Here is an 18,225-nt window from a genome sequence, read left to right as displayed (position 1 = left end):
CCTCTCTCAACTGGAATAAACCCGTTCAACCAATCCGCGCGCCCTGATTATGCTCTGAAGTTGCATTCACGTTCACGCTGTATTATACAATTCCCATTACATGTTATTTTATGACCATATGTACAATTCCAAGCCCTCGTGCTTATGTTTTTGGATATCGTTAAGGTTGTTAACTCTTAATTCCAAGTGTGTGTTCACAATCACCTAAATGCAACATGAGAACAGTTTGGCACTGCTGATGTAGCTCGCGCCCCATATATAGAGTCTATGCTCGCGCCGCAGAAGGACTTCCCGTGTCTCTCACAAGGAACGCCCTGCGCGTTCATGAAGCCGGGGAGGTTGCGCGCACCCGTTTGAATACCGGCTTGAGCCGGTAACCGACTGCCAGTGCCAAAGACTCACCGGAGACTAAGATGCGGCTGTAGTGCGAATATAGACCAAAGCAGTACCGGCTTTTCTATTTGCCTTACATTCTTACTTGCTTAATATTAAAGTTATAGATAGTAACGTGACAATGAAATGACGACAAGATAGGAAACGCGGCCTTATTTCACCAGAAGGCTGCTTTTTTAACTTCTATTGTCACCTGTCGGTAAGTAAAATGAAGATGTTAACGACAGCTGATGATGCTGTGTGCTCCGCTCCCTGAGCCCGGCGGCAGCTCCCCGAGCCCGGCTGCAGCTGGCAGCTGTCACGCTTACTTACAGATGCCATTCCAAAAGAAAACTTTAGGTAGAAAATAACGAGCCAGAACACTGGCGTTATTACTGTTATGATATTGACTCGTCAATAAAGGCATGCTTATAAATCACCTGGAAAAATGGCTCATGTAAATGTAGACTACTCTTCCTGTTAGCCACCGGTCGGTGAGGATGATGCGGCACACTGACTCATCATCCCTGTACTCTGCACTGCGGGAATACATTGTCAAAAACAAGTCATGTTCTGAAAACGTGTAACATCATAGGAAAGTGTATTCAACATGCTCTCAAATATGTTTTATACACTAGATGTCTGTTCACTTTTTCTATAAGTGTTCTCAACTGTCTGTCATTCAGTTAAAATCTCGGCTGGACAGAGAATCAGTTGATGCCAAGAAAAGTCTTTGAACTTGAGTTAGGGTCAATAGATACAAGTGCGTGACTTACTGACACCTGTTCACATTCCAGAGGAATACATCCTTTCCTGTGGCTGTAATAATAATAAAACATTGTATTTACCTCAACTAGTGTTTGTTTGTGTGTGTGTGTGTGTGTGTGTGTGTGTGTGTGTGTGTGTGTGTGTGTGTGTGTGTGTGTGTATGTGTGTGTGTGTGTGTGTGCGCGCGTGCGCGTGCGTGCGTGTGTGTGTGCGTGCGTGTGTGTGTGTGTGTGTGTGTGTGTGTGTGTGTGTGTGTGCGCGTGTTTGCGGGAGGAGATAGCCCAGTCTTTTCTTGACCCAGCTGGTGGTTCCATAAGCCCTGAAGTCCAGTTTCCCATGCAGACAGTTGTTCTTGGAATACAGAGGCATAGTTGACCTTGACACAGTTGATTCCTAGAATACACTTGGCTTTCTACTTTTTGAGGAAAGTGATACACATTACACTTCAATGTGAATATTGTTGAAGTAATTATTTATATTTATCATGTTTCTGTTAATAATTAAAAATGAACCATTGTAAAATATGAACAAATACAAATATAAGAAAGAAATGAAAGAAGGCCTAAAGGAGGTGCAGGAATGAGTTCCAAAATGAGGTCACTGAGGTCATGTGTGTTTCTGCCACCAGGTGACGTGCTGTAGCCATGAGGGGGCCCTATTTCCACCGCTGTTTGGCTGCAAATGTTTACTCAGAGGTACCTGATGGCGGCTGGGGCTGGGCTGTGGCCCTTGCCTTCTTCCTGGTGGAGGTCTGCACCTATGGGGCCCTGAAGAGCCTGGGTGTCTTCCTCCAGGATCTGATGAAGGAGTTTGGAGAGAGCAACAGCCGGGTGTCATGGGTCATCTCCATCTGTGTCTTTATCTTCACCTTCAGTGGTCAGTCCCTTTACTCACATGTTTCCTTTCTTTTAGTTTAGTTTGTAATCTGCTTCTCACAATGCGACAGACATGTGCAAATCAAAGACTTTATTCAGAGAGTAAAGCTGTGACAGCCAGCGGCACGATGAAGGAGAGCTCACTACTCCGGACAGGGTTGATGACACATTTTTGTAGGTTGACCAGGAAATTAGTATCGCAAGGGCTCCCTCCACACAAAACAGTTTAATTTTTCTTTGGTTTTACAATATTGCAAAAAAAAGAAGAAAAAAAATCTGTGGCAAACACACGTTTACGATATTTAACATTTTGTTCAGTAGTATTATATCCACATATCAACCCCTCTTGACACCATTTCTCATCACAGAAATGGTTGAAAATTACCCTTGCTGTTTTTCGCATACCAAAGTCACATCCTGACCTTGGTGTGATTAACCTGGCAACTATCCAAACTGCAAAGATAGTCCTTTTAGTATTAAATAACATTTTACCATCAAACCCAACCAGTGTGCTTTTAAAATGACTTACTTCATTCTACTGCCTATAGACGAGAAACTAAAACTGGAAATACATCACCTCAGACTCATTTGGTCTGTTTTACAAATGCCACACTTGAAAATGTGGCATTTGTAAAATTCACATTTGTGCTGTGAGGAACAGCTGAGCATCTCCTGCACAGTTACCCACGCAAGCGCTTAAGACACATAGAGAGAAGAAGGGCATCAAGAGCCGCATATGTGTGATGTGATTCAGCCCTGCTGCATTTAAATGTTGATTTATGTAAACATGTTGTAATAATAATAATACATTTTATTTGCCTTTCTCGACACCGTACATGATACACACACAAAGACAATAAAAGGAATCAACAATGCAAGTAACGAATAAAATAAAACAATAGACGGTGACTGAGGAGTCAGCAGGAGTCAGCAGTTTTGAACAGATGTGTTTGAGTTCTGTTTTGAAATGGGGGAATGAATCCATGTTTCTGAGTTGGAGTGGTAATGAGTTCCAGAGACGGGAGCAGAGTGGCTGAATGCTCTGCTCCCCATGGTGATGAGACGGGCGGAGGGGACAGACAGGTGTATGGAAGGAGAGGGTCTGAGGGAGGGGGTGGGAACATGGAGGAGGTTGGACAGATAAGGGGGGGCGAGGTTGTGGTTGGCTTTGAATGTTAACAGGAGGACTTTGAATTGAATACAGAACTGAACCAGCAGCCAGTGGAGCTGTTGGAGGACAGGAGTGATGTATTAGATGGAGGGGGTTTTGAGGGAGGCCAAAGAGGAGAGAGTTGCAGTAATCCAGATGGGAAGTGATGAGGCTGTGGACAAGGATGGCGGCAGTGTGGGGGGTAAGGGAGGGGCGGAGGCGATTGATGTTTCAGACCGGGTGATGTTATTGATGTGGGATTGAAAGGATAGTGTGTTGTCAAGGATGACACCCAGACTCTTAACCTGGGGGGAGGGTGAAACAGAGGAGTTGTCAATAGTGAGGGAAAAGCTGTTGGTTTCGGATAGAGTGGATTTGGTGCCAATGAGGAGAACCTCGGTTTTGTTACTGTTTAGCTTAAGGAGGTTTTGGTTGAACCAGGTTTTTATTTCAGAGATGCAATCAGGGAGAGAGGTGGGCGGGAGAGTGGACGAGGGTTTAGTGGTGAGGTAGAGCTGGGTGTCATCAGCATAGCAGTGGAATTGAATGTTGAATTTGCGGAGGATATTGCAGAGGGGAAGGAGGTAGATGATGAAAAGGAGTGCCCCAGGACAGAGCCCTGGGGCACTCCTGAAGTGACAGCGGAGGGGATGGATTTAAAGGATTTGAGTTGATGAACTGAGTTCGGCCAGAGAGATGTGAACCAGCCTAAGTGAGTGTGGGTGATGCCAATGGAAGATAGCCTGTTGAGGAGGGTGGTGTGATAGATGGTGTCAAAGGCTGCACTCAGGTCGAGGAGGATGAGGATGGTGAGGAGTCCAGAATCAGCTGCCATAAGGAGGTCAGTGTTGATTTTGATGAGTGCCGTTTCAGTGCTATGGAGTGGGCGGAAACCGGACTGGAACTGTTCATACAGGTTATTGTGGGATAGGTGAGCATTGAGTTGGGAGGCAACTGTTTTTTCCAGGATTTTGGAGATGAAGGGTGGATTTCTAGATGTCTAGTCATCTTTAAGTAACCAGGTTTATTTAGTGCTCATAAACATGTTCACTATTTATTGGCCACATCATGGTTCTGTGCAACTGATATTTCTTTGTGCACACCAGCCCCCCTCGCCACGATGATGAGCAACCGCTTCGGCCACCGCTCAGTGGTGATGGTGGGAGGCCTTCTCATCAGCCTGGGCACCATCAGCTCCGCCTTCACCAGGTCCATCAACCAGATGTATATCACCATTGGAGTTATCTCAGGTACTATCATACATATGATGTCCATCTATCTATCTATCCGTCTGTCTGTCTGTCTGTCTGTCTGTCTGTCTGTCTGTCTGTCTGTCTGTCTGTCTGTCTGTCCGTCTGTCTGCCTGTCTGTCTGTCTGTCTGTCCGTCCGTCTGTCTGTCTGTCTGTCTGTCCGTCCATCCGTCCGTCCGTCCGTCCATCCATCCATCCATCCATCCACCCGCTTATGTGTGTTTGTTTGCTCTTGCAGATGTCTGTGTCATGCCATGAGCAATGGTGGACAGTAACTGAGTACATTTAATCAAGTATTGTAAGTACAATTTGAGATACTTTGCTTTAGTAGTTCAGGGCCTGCTACTTAACTCCATTACATCTCAGAGGTACTTAGTCCAACACTTGTCATAAATTAACGAAAAGGTCTCCTAGCAGTATCAACAAAGAATCTGAGTCAATCTGTTTCTTCCAGAACTGTCCATGACTGAGAGGCCATCAGCCTCTGCTGCTTTGTTAATGTTCTCCAAAAACCTAAAATTTCCTTTCAGATCAGGAGTGACGGAACAGGAAGTGGCTGAAGAGGAAAGAATGAATTCATTGAATGAAACTTATAATTGAATGATAATGAAATAGGTGGAATGAATTTCCTCTGAAATGGGCCGCAGCTAACAGAAAAACTCTTCCCCTCTCTCCCTTTTTTTGTCTTTACATGCCTTTTGTCTTGCAGCAGTAGCGGTAGCAAAGCTGAAACATCTCAGCAAGCCAGCCACCTTTGACAAAGGATGGACCTGACTCCTTGATCTTTGACTCAGCCATGCAGTGTTCCTTCCATTTGGGCCAGTGGATGTTATGTCCCCTTCTCCTCTTCTCGTTTTTACAGGCCTCGGCTACTGCTTCACCTTCCTCCCAACTGTCACCATCCTCGCCCAGTACTTCTCCACACGGCGAGCCCTCGTCACGTCTGTAGCTTCCTCTGGAGAATCTTTCGCTATATTCGCCTTTGCTCCAGGTGGGTTATCGGTATTAGGGGGACAGTCAGCTAAAATACACCCTTTATCATTCATTCCTTATTGCTGCCCATTATGAAGTGGAACTACTTTAGAGAATAATAGGAATACAGAGTTTAAAAGTAACTACTACCTGAAATGGTTGATTGACATAAAAACATTTTCATCAGAAGTCTCGAGGAGGGTTTTGTTAGTGAGTAATGTTTGTCCCACTAACTTGCCTGCTAATGAAAGACCATCACTCCTCTCAATTAATCACAATCGGTTTTATTATCAAGTAGGTTTACACAAATGAGGAGTTTGCTTTGGTATATGTGGTGCATACAAAGAAACAGAAAGAAGAATACGTAGCAAAACAAAATAAAAAAAATAGGACTGTTGTGACAGCTATTTTAAAGAACTATGTTAAGACTATTATAACAAATGAACAATATTTATGTATGGCAAATACTATATACTGTATTTGAAGTGGACAGCTGGGCTGATTTAAAAGAGGTATTGTGGATAAGAAATGTGCAACATTTGGAGGATTTACAATTTTAAAAAGAACAAGATGTTGTTCACATTATGTGATGTACATTAACCCTTTGGAGTCTTGGGGCTAATTTGGCTGTTTTCAAGCTTTCAAGCTTTTTTGATTTGTCTTACTAAATCCCATTAAGAAATGTTTAGAATGTCAATGTTTGATACCTTTTTAGGACAACCTCATCTATATAACCTGATAATTGTTTTTTTCATTTTGACATACTATATGAATATTTTGGACCCAAAGCCACTTTTCTTCAATCGCTGTTTCTCTTCGTCTATCTTCGTCTCTCTCGATCTCCCGCGTCTCTCTTCGTCAATCTTCCTCTCTCTCTCTCTTTCTCTCTCTCTCTCTTTCTCTCTCTCTCTTGATTTCCCGCTGTCTCTCCATTTACCTAAATACCCCTCCCCCTCCTTGGTAAATGCATCCTGTTGAGCAGGTTCTAAAGTTTCGAGCGTCTTTTTTTCATTACGTAAAATGATAAAATACGGCGAAGATATACAATTTTGCGCTTCCATTTTTCATACTTCCGAGTGCTTGAAAAAAATTATTGTATAAACTTTAAACCATTGTATCTAAGTTTTTACTGGGTTTATTTGGTTGAAACAAATACTGACATAAAGTTTCAAGTCAGTACTTTTGACAGAAGCAGCCGGCAATGTTGTCCTGACTGCTGTTTTTATGCAGCGCCGGCATGGAACAGTTCACATGATCTGATCACGCCGGTGTGATGGCCGACTCTTAAGGTTTAATATAATGCATAATGTAAATCAACAATCTCTGGGATCCATTAATAACTATCCCTAACCAACCAGCCATACTAAACACCTTGTTCGGCCATAAGTGTACAAGCTACCAGAGCACCCTAGGCAGAAAGTCCATGATTGATTTGTTATCGTCTCATCAAGCTTTAAGGCTGTATGTTTTGGACAGTGGTGAAGAGGGGGGCAGAGCTGTTAACTGATTATCATCTGGTAGTGAGTTGGGTCGAGTTTTTCAGGCATCCCTGCGGAGGCTGGGGACATTGAACGAGGATGGGTGGTCTTCAAAGCCTCCATTGCCGAAGCTGCGATGGGGAGCTGCAGTCTCAATTTCTTAGGTGACTCAAGGGGAAGTAACCCTCGGACTTCCTGGTGGACACCGGTGGTGAGGGAAGCCATCTGACTGAAGAAGGAAGAGTTTCAAGGTACCAACAGTTTGGAGAAGCGATGGAGAAGGACTTTCGGTCTGCACTAAAGTTGTTCTTGAAAAGCGTCCGACACCTCAGGATGCAGAGGACTTTCCAAGCTGTATACTGTAAGAATGGGATGTTGTTGATGTCAACTGATAGGGTGTTAGGATAGTGGAAGGACCACTTCGAGGAACTGCTGCAGCCAACAAATCCGCCCTCTATGGTAGAGGCAGAGCTGGAGGATGATGGGGGACCGAGGTAGTCCACAGTGGCAGAGCCCCTGGGCTTGATGAGATCCATCCAGAAATGCTAAAAGGCTCTGGGTGTTGAGGGGCTATCATGGTTCACATGTCTCATCAACATTGCATGGCAGTTGGGAACAGTACCGAAGGAGTGGTGGTTTTCCTTTCCAAAGGGGGAATCAGAATGTGTGACAATTATAGAGGCATCACACTACTCAGCCTACCCGGAAAAGTTTACTGTAAAGTGCTGAAAAGGAAGGTCCAGCTCAAACCTTAGATTGATCAGAAACAATACGGATTCCGTCCCGGTCATGGACCAACAGATTAGCTTTTCACTCTCACAAGGATCCTGTAAGGGGCCTGTACGCTTATCCGGTCTACATGTGCTTTGTAGATTTGGAAAAAGCGTATGACCGGGTTCCCAGGGAGACAATTTGGGAGTATGGATTGAGGGGGTCTCTACTCAGAGCCACCCAATCTCTGGACTCCCAATGCGAGAACTGTGTCCGGGTCCTTGGCAGTAAGTCAGACTCATTTCCGGTGAGGGTTGGCCTCCGCCAGGGCTACACTTTGTCACCAATCCTGTTTGTGATATTCATGGACAGGATATCAAGACGTAGTTGTAGACCCCAAGTGAAGGAGTTTAAGTATCTTGGGGTCTAGTTCTCAAGTGAGGGAACAAATGAGCGTGAGATGGGCCGGAGAATCGGAGCAGCAGGATGCGGTATTGCAATCGCTTTACTGCACCGTTGTGATGAAAAGAGAGCTGAGCCAGAAGGCAAAACTCTCAGTCTACTGGTCGATGTTCATTCCTACCCTCACCTATGGTCATGAAGGATATAAAGAAATACTTATTCCTATCGACTTACATTTGGACAAAAAGTATAAATCAGCAAATAATTTATTTTCAATAAACTTTTATGGTTCTTATTTAGATCATGAGGTCCTCAAGGTTATACAATGAGCTTAAAGCCTAATCCAGAGTTATTTCCCTATCCATTCATCTGACTGATGTGATGAATAGATTGGAGGCGGGATTATTACTATTGTTACTATGGGTTCAGATCCCCTGATGACTGAGGTACTTTTGTACCTACAGTGAGGCCATTTTGGCTTCATGTGCAGCTTTCATGGATATTAATGGGGCTCCACCTCCAACGCAGAATCCAGTTCTCTTTGTACCTATGAACAGCTATATTTGGAAATCCAGTGGAGGACAACTTTCCCACAGCAATGCAGAGGTTGTTTCCTTCACTACACTGTTAGCAAGAGGCCCTATTCACAAGGGAAACATGTCTACACCTTTTTGTTCTTGCGAATGACCATTGTGAGACTCTTTGAGTGCTTCAAAATAAAAGCCACACCGTGTTTTGCAAGTTATTTTAGGGAAGTATGAAATGGGTTAGCATCAGCAGCAATGAATCCGGCTCTGAAGAGTGTATGAATGAACAGTCAGACTGATATCAATGGGATCAAATTACTAACAGTAACCATGGATTACACGCTGCATTGTGTCAATACCTCATTTGTTTGTGTGCATATTATATCCAGAATGGGAATGGTAAGTATATATCACATGATGTATACCATGAATTGTAAGTGGGGTTTGATATCATGAAGGATTCTAACCTCACCCTCACAGTTCAGATGGACAAAAAAGTTGTACATAATCATTTTCTACTCTTTCTAGTCTTATGTCAATGTACTAATAATGTGGTCTATTCATGCAATTTCAAAACATCTGAAAAAATCTAGAACTACTTCAAACTGAATTGAATCAGAAGTGTTTTCTTGGGGACCCGACCACGTTTTGTCCAACAGAAGAAATCAACTGCAATATACACTTTCATTTCCTTTTTCTATTCTCTGGCCATGTAGAAGTGATGACTCAACAAACTGCAGTTCAACAGCCAGTAGAGCTTTATCTACCACAGACATTAAATGCAGTGGCAGGCCATGCATTTCACACCTAGGCCTTCAGTGATGTCCTACACAGTCCTACCTGAATTATTCCACCTCTTAATACCATCATTATGACGCCATGGCTCTAGAAACTATACATTTAGACAGAAACGCAGTATAACCGGGCGTTGCATCACCTTAACATAGCCAAGTACAACAGAGTTATATTAATATTTCCGAAGCATTTGTAAACAATGAATCTGCATTTACAATTAAGAGTGTTAAACTACCAGCTTTAAGATCGCTTGGATACTGTCAAAACTTAAAAATAAAAGGCGCTTTTAAGGGATTAGTCTACAAAGTTATATTAAGTCCACCAAAAGTATTTGAGCTTGAACAAGTTTATTCACTAAACAGCGCATTGTCGCACCCACAGCAGTTTCATTTAAGAAACGTGACGATAAAGACACAAACTATTCACTGAAAATAGAAGAAATTTGTGCGCCACACACATCTTTAATATTGATTTAATATTAACGACATAAAAAGACAAAAAGGTATACAAATAAAATGAAAATGCTTTGTACTCACCAAAACAACTGATTATTTGAACATAAAATCCATCCTCCTTTCTTTCCTCAGGAAGACTTCAATTACTCTGTTGTACAGTTTATCAGTGCGCTTCAGTTCTACCAATAAGTCCTTTTCAATAGACATCAAGACTAATGCTGAAAGCCGAGTCTGTCCAGTAGAATTTCTGGCATACGTTTTTATTTGTTTTAAGGCCGAGAATGACCGCTCGACAAAAGCAGTGGACACAGTGATCGTCACTGCATGCCAATGTGTAAAGCTGCCCCATGCTCTCACTCAGATTTTTCTGCTTAAGGAAATCAAGGAGATCAGTGGGACTTTTCCCTTCAAAATCAGCCATGGCATACATTACAGTCAGTTCTGTTTTTAGCCGGGACATATATCTGCGACCAAATCGATGTCTTCTCCTCCTTCAGCCATTGTGGGTTGAACAAAAATAGCTTGTAGAAATCTACACAAATTAGCTCGCTCAAGTTCTAGTTCAGTCTGCCCATAGGCTGTATGGCTCTGCCTCTCAATAGTGCGTATCCAATCAGAACACTGCAGTCCAGACAGAGGGAGTCCCAGGGGTGGAGGGGTTCTGGTTTTCTGCATGCTCTGATGGTAATAATAAAGCCTCCCTCTGTCCACAGCTCTGACTACACTGAAGGAACACATTGGCTGGCGCTACTGTCTGGTTGTGCTGGGAACCTTTCAGGCTTGTGTGATTGGCTGTGGGCTTCTCCTTCGTCCAATCATTATTGAGCCAGAGCCTGTAGAGGAGCACCATGAGTCGGACAAAGAGCAGCAGGCTGTTTATGAGCTGGAGAACGAACAGACCAGGACCTCCATCAGTTCAGGGGGGTCCCAGGGTTCAGAGGACTCAGGGGTCATCTCCCTCTCTGCCTCCAGCTCAGATCTGAGGAATGCAGGAGCTGAGAGTCAGGCTCTGATGGAGTTGGAGGTCAATGAGTTCAAAGATTCTTCAATGTCCACACCAACCATCCAAGTTAAAGAGAAGGATGAGGGGGTGCTGGCAGAGCTGGAGACAGGTCCTCTACTGCGTCCCAGCCACAAACTGCTGGACTTCTCTGTGCTCAGAGACACTGCATTCATCTGGTACTCCCTCTTTGGCATGTTCGCCACGCTGGGCTTCTTCGCCCCGCAGCTCTACGTCATCGAACTGAGCAAGAGCCGGGGGGTGGAGCCCGGCATGGCGTCCTACATGCTCTCTGTGATGGCTGTGGCCGAGATCATCGGCCGCCTGTCCATCGGGGTGCTGCTGAGCAGAGTGCGCTGCAGGAAGACCCTGGTGCTGCTGGGCTGCGTGCTGCTGCTGAGCCTGGTGCTGGTGGCCTTCGCTGTGGTGTGGGAGTTCTGGGGTCTGGTGGTGTGCTGCGCCCTCTATGGCTACTTCATGGGCACTGTCGGCTCCACACACATCCCCATGCTGGCTGAGGAGGAAGTGGTTGGTATCGAGAAGATGGCGTCCTCTGTGGGGGTGTATGTCTTCATCCAGAGCTTCGCTGGGCTGGCAGGGCCGCCACTAGGAGGTAACGATCCCTTTATTCCTCTCTCTTACCCTGTCCACCTTCATCCTCCCGCACATGGAGGTGTTTGTTGCACAGGGAAACTCACTCAAGGCCTTACACATCCAGGGCATTTTTGGAGCAGTGTATTTTCAGGTCAATATAATCTTTATATTTATTGTCTTTCTTCATGATTGCTTTTACACAGAGCATTAGTATTAGGCACCTGAAAAGCACCTTTTTTGAAAAAAGAAAAATGACAATTTTTTATCACAAATAAAGGCTAAACACTAAATGTTGTCGGTACAGGTGAGTTGTATCTATATTTATAGGTGTTCAAAAATAACAACAGTGGTCGTAATGAAGATGGCTGTATAACTAAACCAGCAGCGTATACCAGGCCCACTCCTTCTTACCTATTATAAGAAAGCCCCAGACAAACGATATCAGCAGGGGAGTATTCACACGTCATTTATCCGTCACTCTGTGGGTGAAGGCCTTCAATACAGGCAATAGATCCTTTCCCATGCCAGTAGGGAAGAATGCCTCTATAAATTGTACCGCAGTCCCTCCTAACACTCTCTGGTCCTGCAGGAGTTCTGGTGGACGTCACTCAGAACTACGGTGCTGCCTTCTTCTCCTGTGCAGTGGGCATGGCTCTCAGTGCCGTCTGCCTGGCCATGGTCGGCCCTGCCAAGTCCATGTACCAAAGACAGAGTACCAACGTAGAGGAAGACAAGGGCAATGAGGAAGAGGACAAAATGTCACAGGACAGTGGCCAGCCGGACTTCTTGGACGTGGACTTGGCCCCTCAGGACAGTCCACTCAGACAGGCTGTGGATCAGAACAACATGTCTCTAATGTGAACAGCATGACCTCACCATTGAGAGGCTGCAGAGTTAAAAGACATGAAAACATTCTGAAAAGCTTGAAGTTCCCTCTTCTCTGACACCAAAGGCATATCATTCCCCCCCCCCCCCCCCCCCCACCTGTACACAACTGTCTGTCCCTGCTGCTGAATCAGAGCCTTCACAATCTTCTGCTTACATTAGTTTAAAAACCTCTATCTCAGGAAAGTGTCACAGGACGGATGCTGTAGCATTATGAGCAAAAATTAGACAAATCATGACACCCCCCCCCCTAACAGCACACACCAGGCTTTAAGATGTGATTCCACTCCAAAAGCAGCAGTAGATGATCCACCTGTACACATGGAGAGCAGCTGCACTGTGTCCTCTCTGTGAGTCTTATGCACATTCACGTACTGGATATTTAATGACTACCACCATGGATGGTAACTAATCCATTGTGCCGCAGAGATCCTTCAGGGTGTATGAGAAGCTTCAGCTCAGTCTCTGTACAGAGGCCTGTCTTCTGTCTTCTAAAACCTAAGCAACACTACATCCTTAAGTCTGTACTGCTCTTTACAAGTAACAGCAAACCACAGAGAGCAATCCTGACCCAACAGGGGTCCAAACCGGGTCCAGGGCCTGTTCCGGGCTAGAGCCTGATTAAGCTCTGGTTCTTCCTGTTTCCACGACAGCGGGGCCGGCTCTAAGCACCGAAAACTGGTTCTTAGCTAACCCCACTCGGCTGCCCGGCAAGAACCAAGAACCATTACGTCACGCTTACGCCCAGTGATGGGCAAGTTACTTCCAACATGTAATACAGTACATATTACTTATTACTGTCTTTTTAAAGTAATAAGTTACATTTATTATTACTGTCTCTGAACTGTAATGCGTTACACTACTTTTGCGTTACTTTGAGTTACTTTCACCAAAATAACCACTAAAGTTTGGCTTTAAATGCTCAAATGTAGTTTATTGCAGCTCAATAATTAAAGCTATCTATCTGGCAGTACATGCTGAACATTAGGAAAAGAGCTAGAAATTAAACTCCTGCTCCGTTTAAGTGGGCTGTATAATATGTGATACCGGTAACATGACGTCTCTGTGTGTTATTAATAACATGTTAGTGGAGCCTCTGCACGGCCCTGTGACCTGCTGTATATGAACGAGTCTCTATTCAGCGTTAGCTCACCTGGTCATTGGTGTGTTAGCGGGGATTTGACTGACAAGCTTTCTAAAAGCCGGTGATTCCACAGAGGACAGAGGCTGCAGATCTTCAACACTCTGCCACGTGTCTCTGAACTTCTCTGGGTTCAAGAGGCAGACCCAGAGAAAGTTACCTTCTGTTGCTTTGGCCTGCAAACACTCCTGTCTTTCTCTGTTCTCTTCTCCGAGCCTGCAGCTCTGCACTGTGATCCTGCAGCTCTGCATTGTGATCCTGCAGCTCTGCATTGTGAGCCTGCAGCTCTGCATTGTGAGCCTGCAGCTCTGCATTGTGAATCTCTTTCTGCAGCCCTCTTAACCAATAGCAAACAGGCTTACTGAGCTACTATTCTACCTGCGCAATTGTTCCTCTGGTGTCGGAATGTCTTGCGATGTTTGTGATTTCTTAAAAACAAAACACCACATCATTTCGGGTTAAAATGTGTTGTAACGTTACTGAGATTTGTAACGGGTATTATATTACCCACATTTCAGAAGTAATGCGTTATATTACTGCGTTACAGTAAAAAGTAATACATTACTGGAACTTTTACTTTTGTAACGCGTTACACCCAACTCTGTTTGCCAGGGCGAGATTAACCTGGGCAATAACAGTTCATGGCGAGTACGGCAAATACCATTTTTAACGAGCAGAAGCGCTGAGCAAAGTGACTAGAATGCGACCACACAAATTATGAGGCAACCAGGCTTAGTTTGATGCTGTTTATGGCATACGTTGTCATGTCTTTCTGATTATAGCAGCCATTGGATGGAATCAAAACATTGGCTACACAGGTTGCCATGTCAAAAGTAAAAACATAATGAACAATACGGCGGTAGAATATGCCAGTAGAAATCGGTTTATACCACCATAGCAAGCCAAGACAGTCAGATTAGCATCGGTGCCTCTGCTAACGTCGCCCATCTAATACCAGACAAACTTTCAACAGCGTTGTGATGCCAAACAGCGTCAATGCACACGGGGGGAGGGGGTATGCATCAGCTGCTTGTGTGCTAACGGCAGACTAAACGCCGGTGGACGAGGAGCTTTGCAGTTCACATTCGTAAACAATGAACCACGACTCTCTGGAGAAAAAGGATAACGTTTAAATACTGCAAAACTAATACTTACAGGGAAATGACACAATGTTACAATGTGACATACTTCATATTGTCCATGCAGTTCATACAGGTAATAATCCTCTCAGCTGGGGCTCCTGAAGCCAGGGTCTGCATGTTTTACTTAAACCAGTCCATGTTAGGTATATGTTTCTAACAGTGTGTGGCTCGCAGAGGTGTTTCATCTCCAGTGGTTCTTCAAAATGCAGACCTTAGAGCAGGGGTGCCCAACCAGTCGACCGTGGGCTGAGTTCAAGTCGATCTCGAGAAAATGTTGTGTAGGTTATCCTCCTACTGTTGTGTTAAATAGGCCTACATTAAAACTTCCAACTTAAAACATCTTAAATAGGCACAATGAACTGCTGATCACGTGAAGGAGTGTGTAGATTTGTACAGCTATAGTAAGGTAGATCAGGCATAATCAAAGAAAAAATCTCGCGCGCTTCTTTCTATCTGCGCGTGCAGGGTATGGTTGCTAGGTTCTAACTAAGGACTCGGAAGGGCGCGAGAAGCTTGACTAGAGCGAGTGAAACTAAAACATCTAAAACTTATCATTTTCATTCAGAGTGGGAGGATGATTATTTTTTCGTGTATTCGAATGCCAAGTCCATCTTATCTGCAATGCAAATGTGGCTTTACCAAAGAAAGGGAATTTGGAGCGGCATTTGAAGACGGTCCACAAGAGCTACGATACAAACTTCCCAGATAAATCACGACTGCGCGCCCGAAAGTCAAGGAATTGAAAAGTCAGCTAGCAGCACAACAGTCCATTTTTACCAGGCCCAATACCACGAGTAAGGCTGCAACCATAGCTTCTTATCGTGTCTGTCGTGTTCTTGCAAAAGGAGAGAAATCTTTCATGGATGTTGAGACTGTGAAAGAAGTGTTCATGGAAGCCGCAGATACGCTTTTTGCCGATTTTAAAAATCGAAAGGAGATTGTGTCTGCTATTCAGGATGTGCAGATATCAAGAAATGTTGTTACACGGCGATGCGAGGGAATGGCGGAGGATGTTGAACAGCAATTGAGGAATGATATTGACACATGTGAGTGTTTTTCTCTGCAATTTGATGAATCCACTGATGCTGTGGATGTGGCTCAGCTTTGTGTGTTCATTAGAACAATATGAGTGTAAAAGAAGAGCTGCTGACCATTTTGCCTTTGAAAGGGCACACAAGAGGCACAGATATTTTTCAGGTTTTTATGGAATTTGTTAGTAAGAGCAAGTTGCCCCTCTTCAAACTCATCTCCATTACAACCGATGGGGCTCCAGCAATGATTGGACGTACTGCTGGGTTCATTGGATTGTGCAAACAGTCTGAATCGTTCCCAGTTTTCCTGAATTACCATTGCATAATTCACTAGCAAGGGTTGTGCGGGAAGATTGTAAATATGAAAGACGTGATGGATGTGGCGAACAAGATTGCCTGTTCTGTTCGGGCCAGGAGTCTGCAGATGCGATTATTCCGTGCGCAACTGGAGGAGACCGGTGCAGAACACACAGATCTGCTGCTGCACACAGACGTAAGGTGGCTCAGCAGAGGTACATTTCTGGAACGGTTTTCTGAATTGTTGCCCGAAATTAAAGACTTTCTAAAACGTTCAAACCATGCTGAATATGCACAGCTAGAAGACAGTCAGTGGCTCTTGGATTTAGCCTTTCTTACTGATCTGACTGACAAGCTCAATAACTTGAATCTAGAGCTGCAGGGTAAGAACAAACACATCATCAACATGATCAGCTCCGTGAACACCTTTAAAAGCAAGTTGCTGCTATCAAGCAGGTTGCAACAGTGTGATCTGCGGAACTTTCCACACATGGACACAGAACTTAAGCGTCAGGGCAAAGACTGTGCGGAGCTTGAGAGTGCACGTTATGATGATCAAGTGCTAAGCATCTTGTCAGAATTTGACAGGCGCTTTACTGACTTTGCATCCATTGAGCCTGTTGTCAGTTTTCTCAGTTTTCCATTTGGGCAAAATATAGCTGTGGATTGAATAACGTCCAAAGTGGCATCACTCTTCAACCTGGATAGCGGTGCTATTGAGAATGAGATCCTCACACTAAATAATGACATTGAGCTCAAATCAAGAGCTACACCTGACACAAATGTCCAATTCTGGAATCTAATGCAGAAAGAGAAGAACCCCAACCTCAGACAAACTGCAAAGAATTTGACTGCACTTTTTGGATCAACATATTTGTGTGAGTCTGCCTTTTCACATAATAAATCATTAAGTCAAAATACAGATCCACCATGACTGATGACCACCTTGCGGCCTGCTTACGGCTGGCACTCTGCTCCTACTGTCCGGACTATGAGAGACTAGCTTCCTCCTCTCAGTGCCAGAAGTCCCACTAAGGTAGAGAACCACTTTTCCAACTTAAATTAGGCATTGTATTTAATGGGTTGTATGTTGTTGTGTTTTTACGGGCCAGTCCTAGGCCTACTTGTGCTTATTCTTTGCACGACGTACATTTACTTCAATAAATGTATTATTATTGTTAAAACTTGATCTTTGTGTCAGAACATTGTGTTATTATATAGGTGCACAATTAATTGTGGCTACGCTACGGCTTTCGATATGGCTTGGTAGATCTCGACACACTATCAACTTTCAAAGTAGATCTTGGTTCAAAAAAGGTTGGGCACCCCTGCCTTAGAGTTTGTGCTACAGACAATCCTCCCGTCCGTCCCCAGATATGATCGATAGATTAACTCCAGAACTCTGTCAAGTCTGATAAGATAACAAGAAGTCCAGTGTTTGAGGAGCCGGGCCCCTCGCTGGGTGATGTCTCCCTCCCTAGGGGCTCCTGACACTGTGGGGCAAGACCCCACACAGAGGCCTCTGAGCTGAGTGCAATAAAAACTCCATTTAAAACTGTTTACAATCAGCTACTAACCTTCAAATGTAGAACGACGACAAACACTGACAGCCATCAAGGACGGTTTATGGAATGCATTGTTATTTCCAGTGTCTCCGTACCAAAGCCACATTACTTCCTGCCTGAGTGAGCAGTCTGTGCAGAGGACTTTCCTTGATATGTTTTACTTTAATTTAAACACCTTATAATGATATTATGATGATCATTTTCTATAGAAGTGTTTGTATTGAATTGAATGCAACTCCTGCCTGTTCAGTGCTGTGCTGATTCCATTATGTATTTTTTAATAAAATACTGCTTCAGTGGGGGATTTTGACCACTGTGTGATGTTCATTAATTGTGCGGAAATCTTTTTAACAGTGTTTCCTGTTTCAGAAGAGATTTAAGCTAAAGAAGTGTTTGTTCATCCGTCACTGAAATACTTTACAATATCATTTGTGATTATTTTGCAGCTGGAACCTTACTTCTTGATAGGGGTTGGACTCTATTCTTCTCCTGAGTTGCCCAAGTTGTGAGGCGCCGAGCGGGTGTGGGGATACTCACAAGCCCCCGGTTGAGTGCCGCTTTGTTGGAGTTTACCCCAGTGGACGAGAGGGTCGCCTCCCTACGCCTGCGGGTTATGGGGGGGAAAACTCTGACTGTTGTGTGTGCTTATGCACCAAACAGCAGTTCAGAGTATTCGGCCTTCTTGGAGACCCTGAAAAGAGTCCTGTATGGGGCTCCTGAAGGGGACTCCTTAATCTTGCTGGGAGACTTCAACGCACACGTGGGCAATGATGGAGACACTTGGAGGGGCGTGATTGGGAGGAACGGCCACCCC

General features: G+C 44.4%; 1 protein-coding gene across 1 annotated transcript; it reads left to right on the top strand.

Annotated features, from left to right (window-relative positions):
- The first annotated feature begins 364 nt into the window (after nt 1-364).
- Nucleotides 365-17,721, top strand: slc16a6b (solute carrier family 16 member 6b). Its single transcript, XM_063904958.1, has 6 exons — nt 365-592; nt 1,769-2,016; nt 4,272-4,415; nt 5,279-5,407; nt 10,470-11,369; nt 11,940-17,721. The coding sequence occupies exons 2-6, from the start codon at nt 1,785-1,787 to the stop codon at nt 12,209-12,211; spliced, it is 1,677 nt and encodes a 558-aa protein (XP_063761028.1). The 5' UTR covers nt 365-592; nt 1,769-1,784; the 3' UTR covers nt 12,212-17,721.
- Nucleotides 17,722-18,225: the final 504 nt, after the last annotated feature.

The sequence above is a fragment of the Eleginops maclovinus genome, chromosome 16 (assembly GCF_036324505.1).
Source record: "Eleginops maclovinus isolate JMC-PN-2008 ecotype Puerto Natales chromosome 16, JC_Emac_rtc_rv5, whole genome shotgun sequence".
In the NCBI taxonomy this organism is placed as follows: domain Eukaryota; kingdom Metazoa; phylum Chordata; class Actinopteri; order Perciformes; family Eleginopidae; genus Eleginops; species Eleginops maclovinus.
This window is presented reverse-complemented; position numbering and strand designations above follow the sequence as displayed.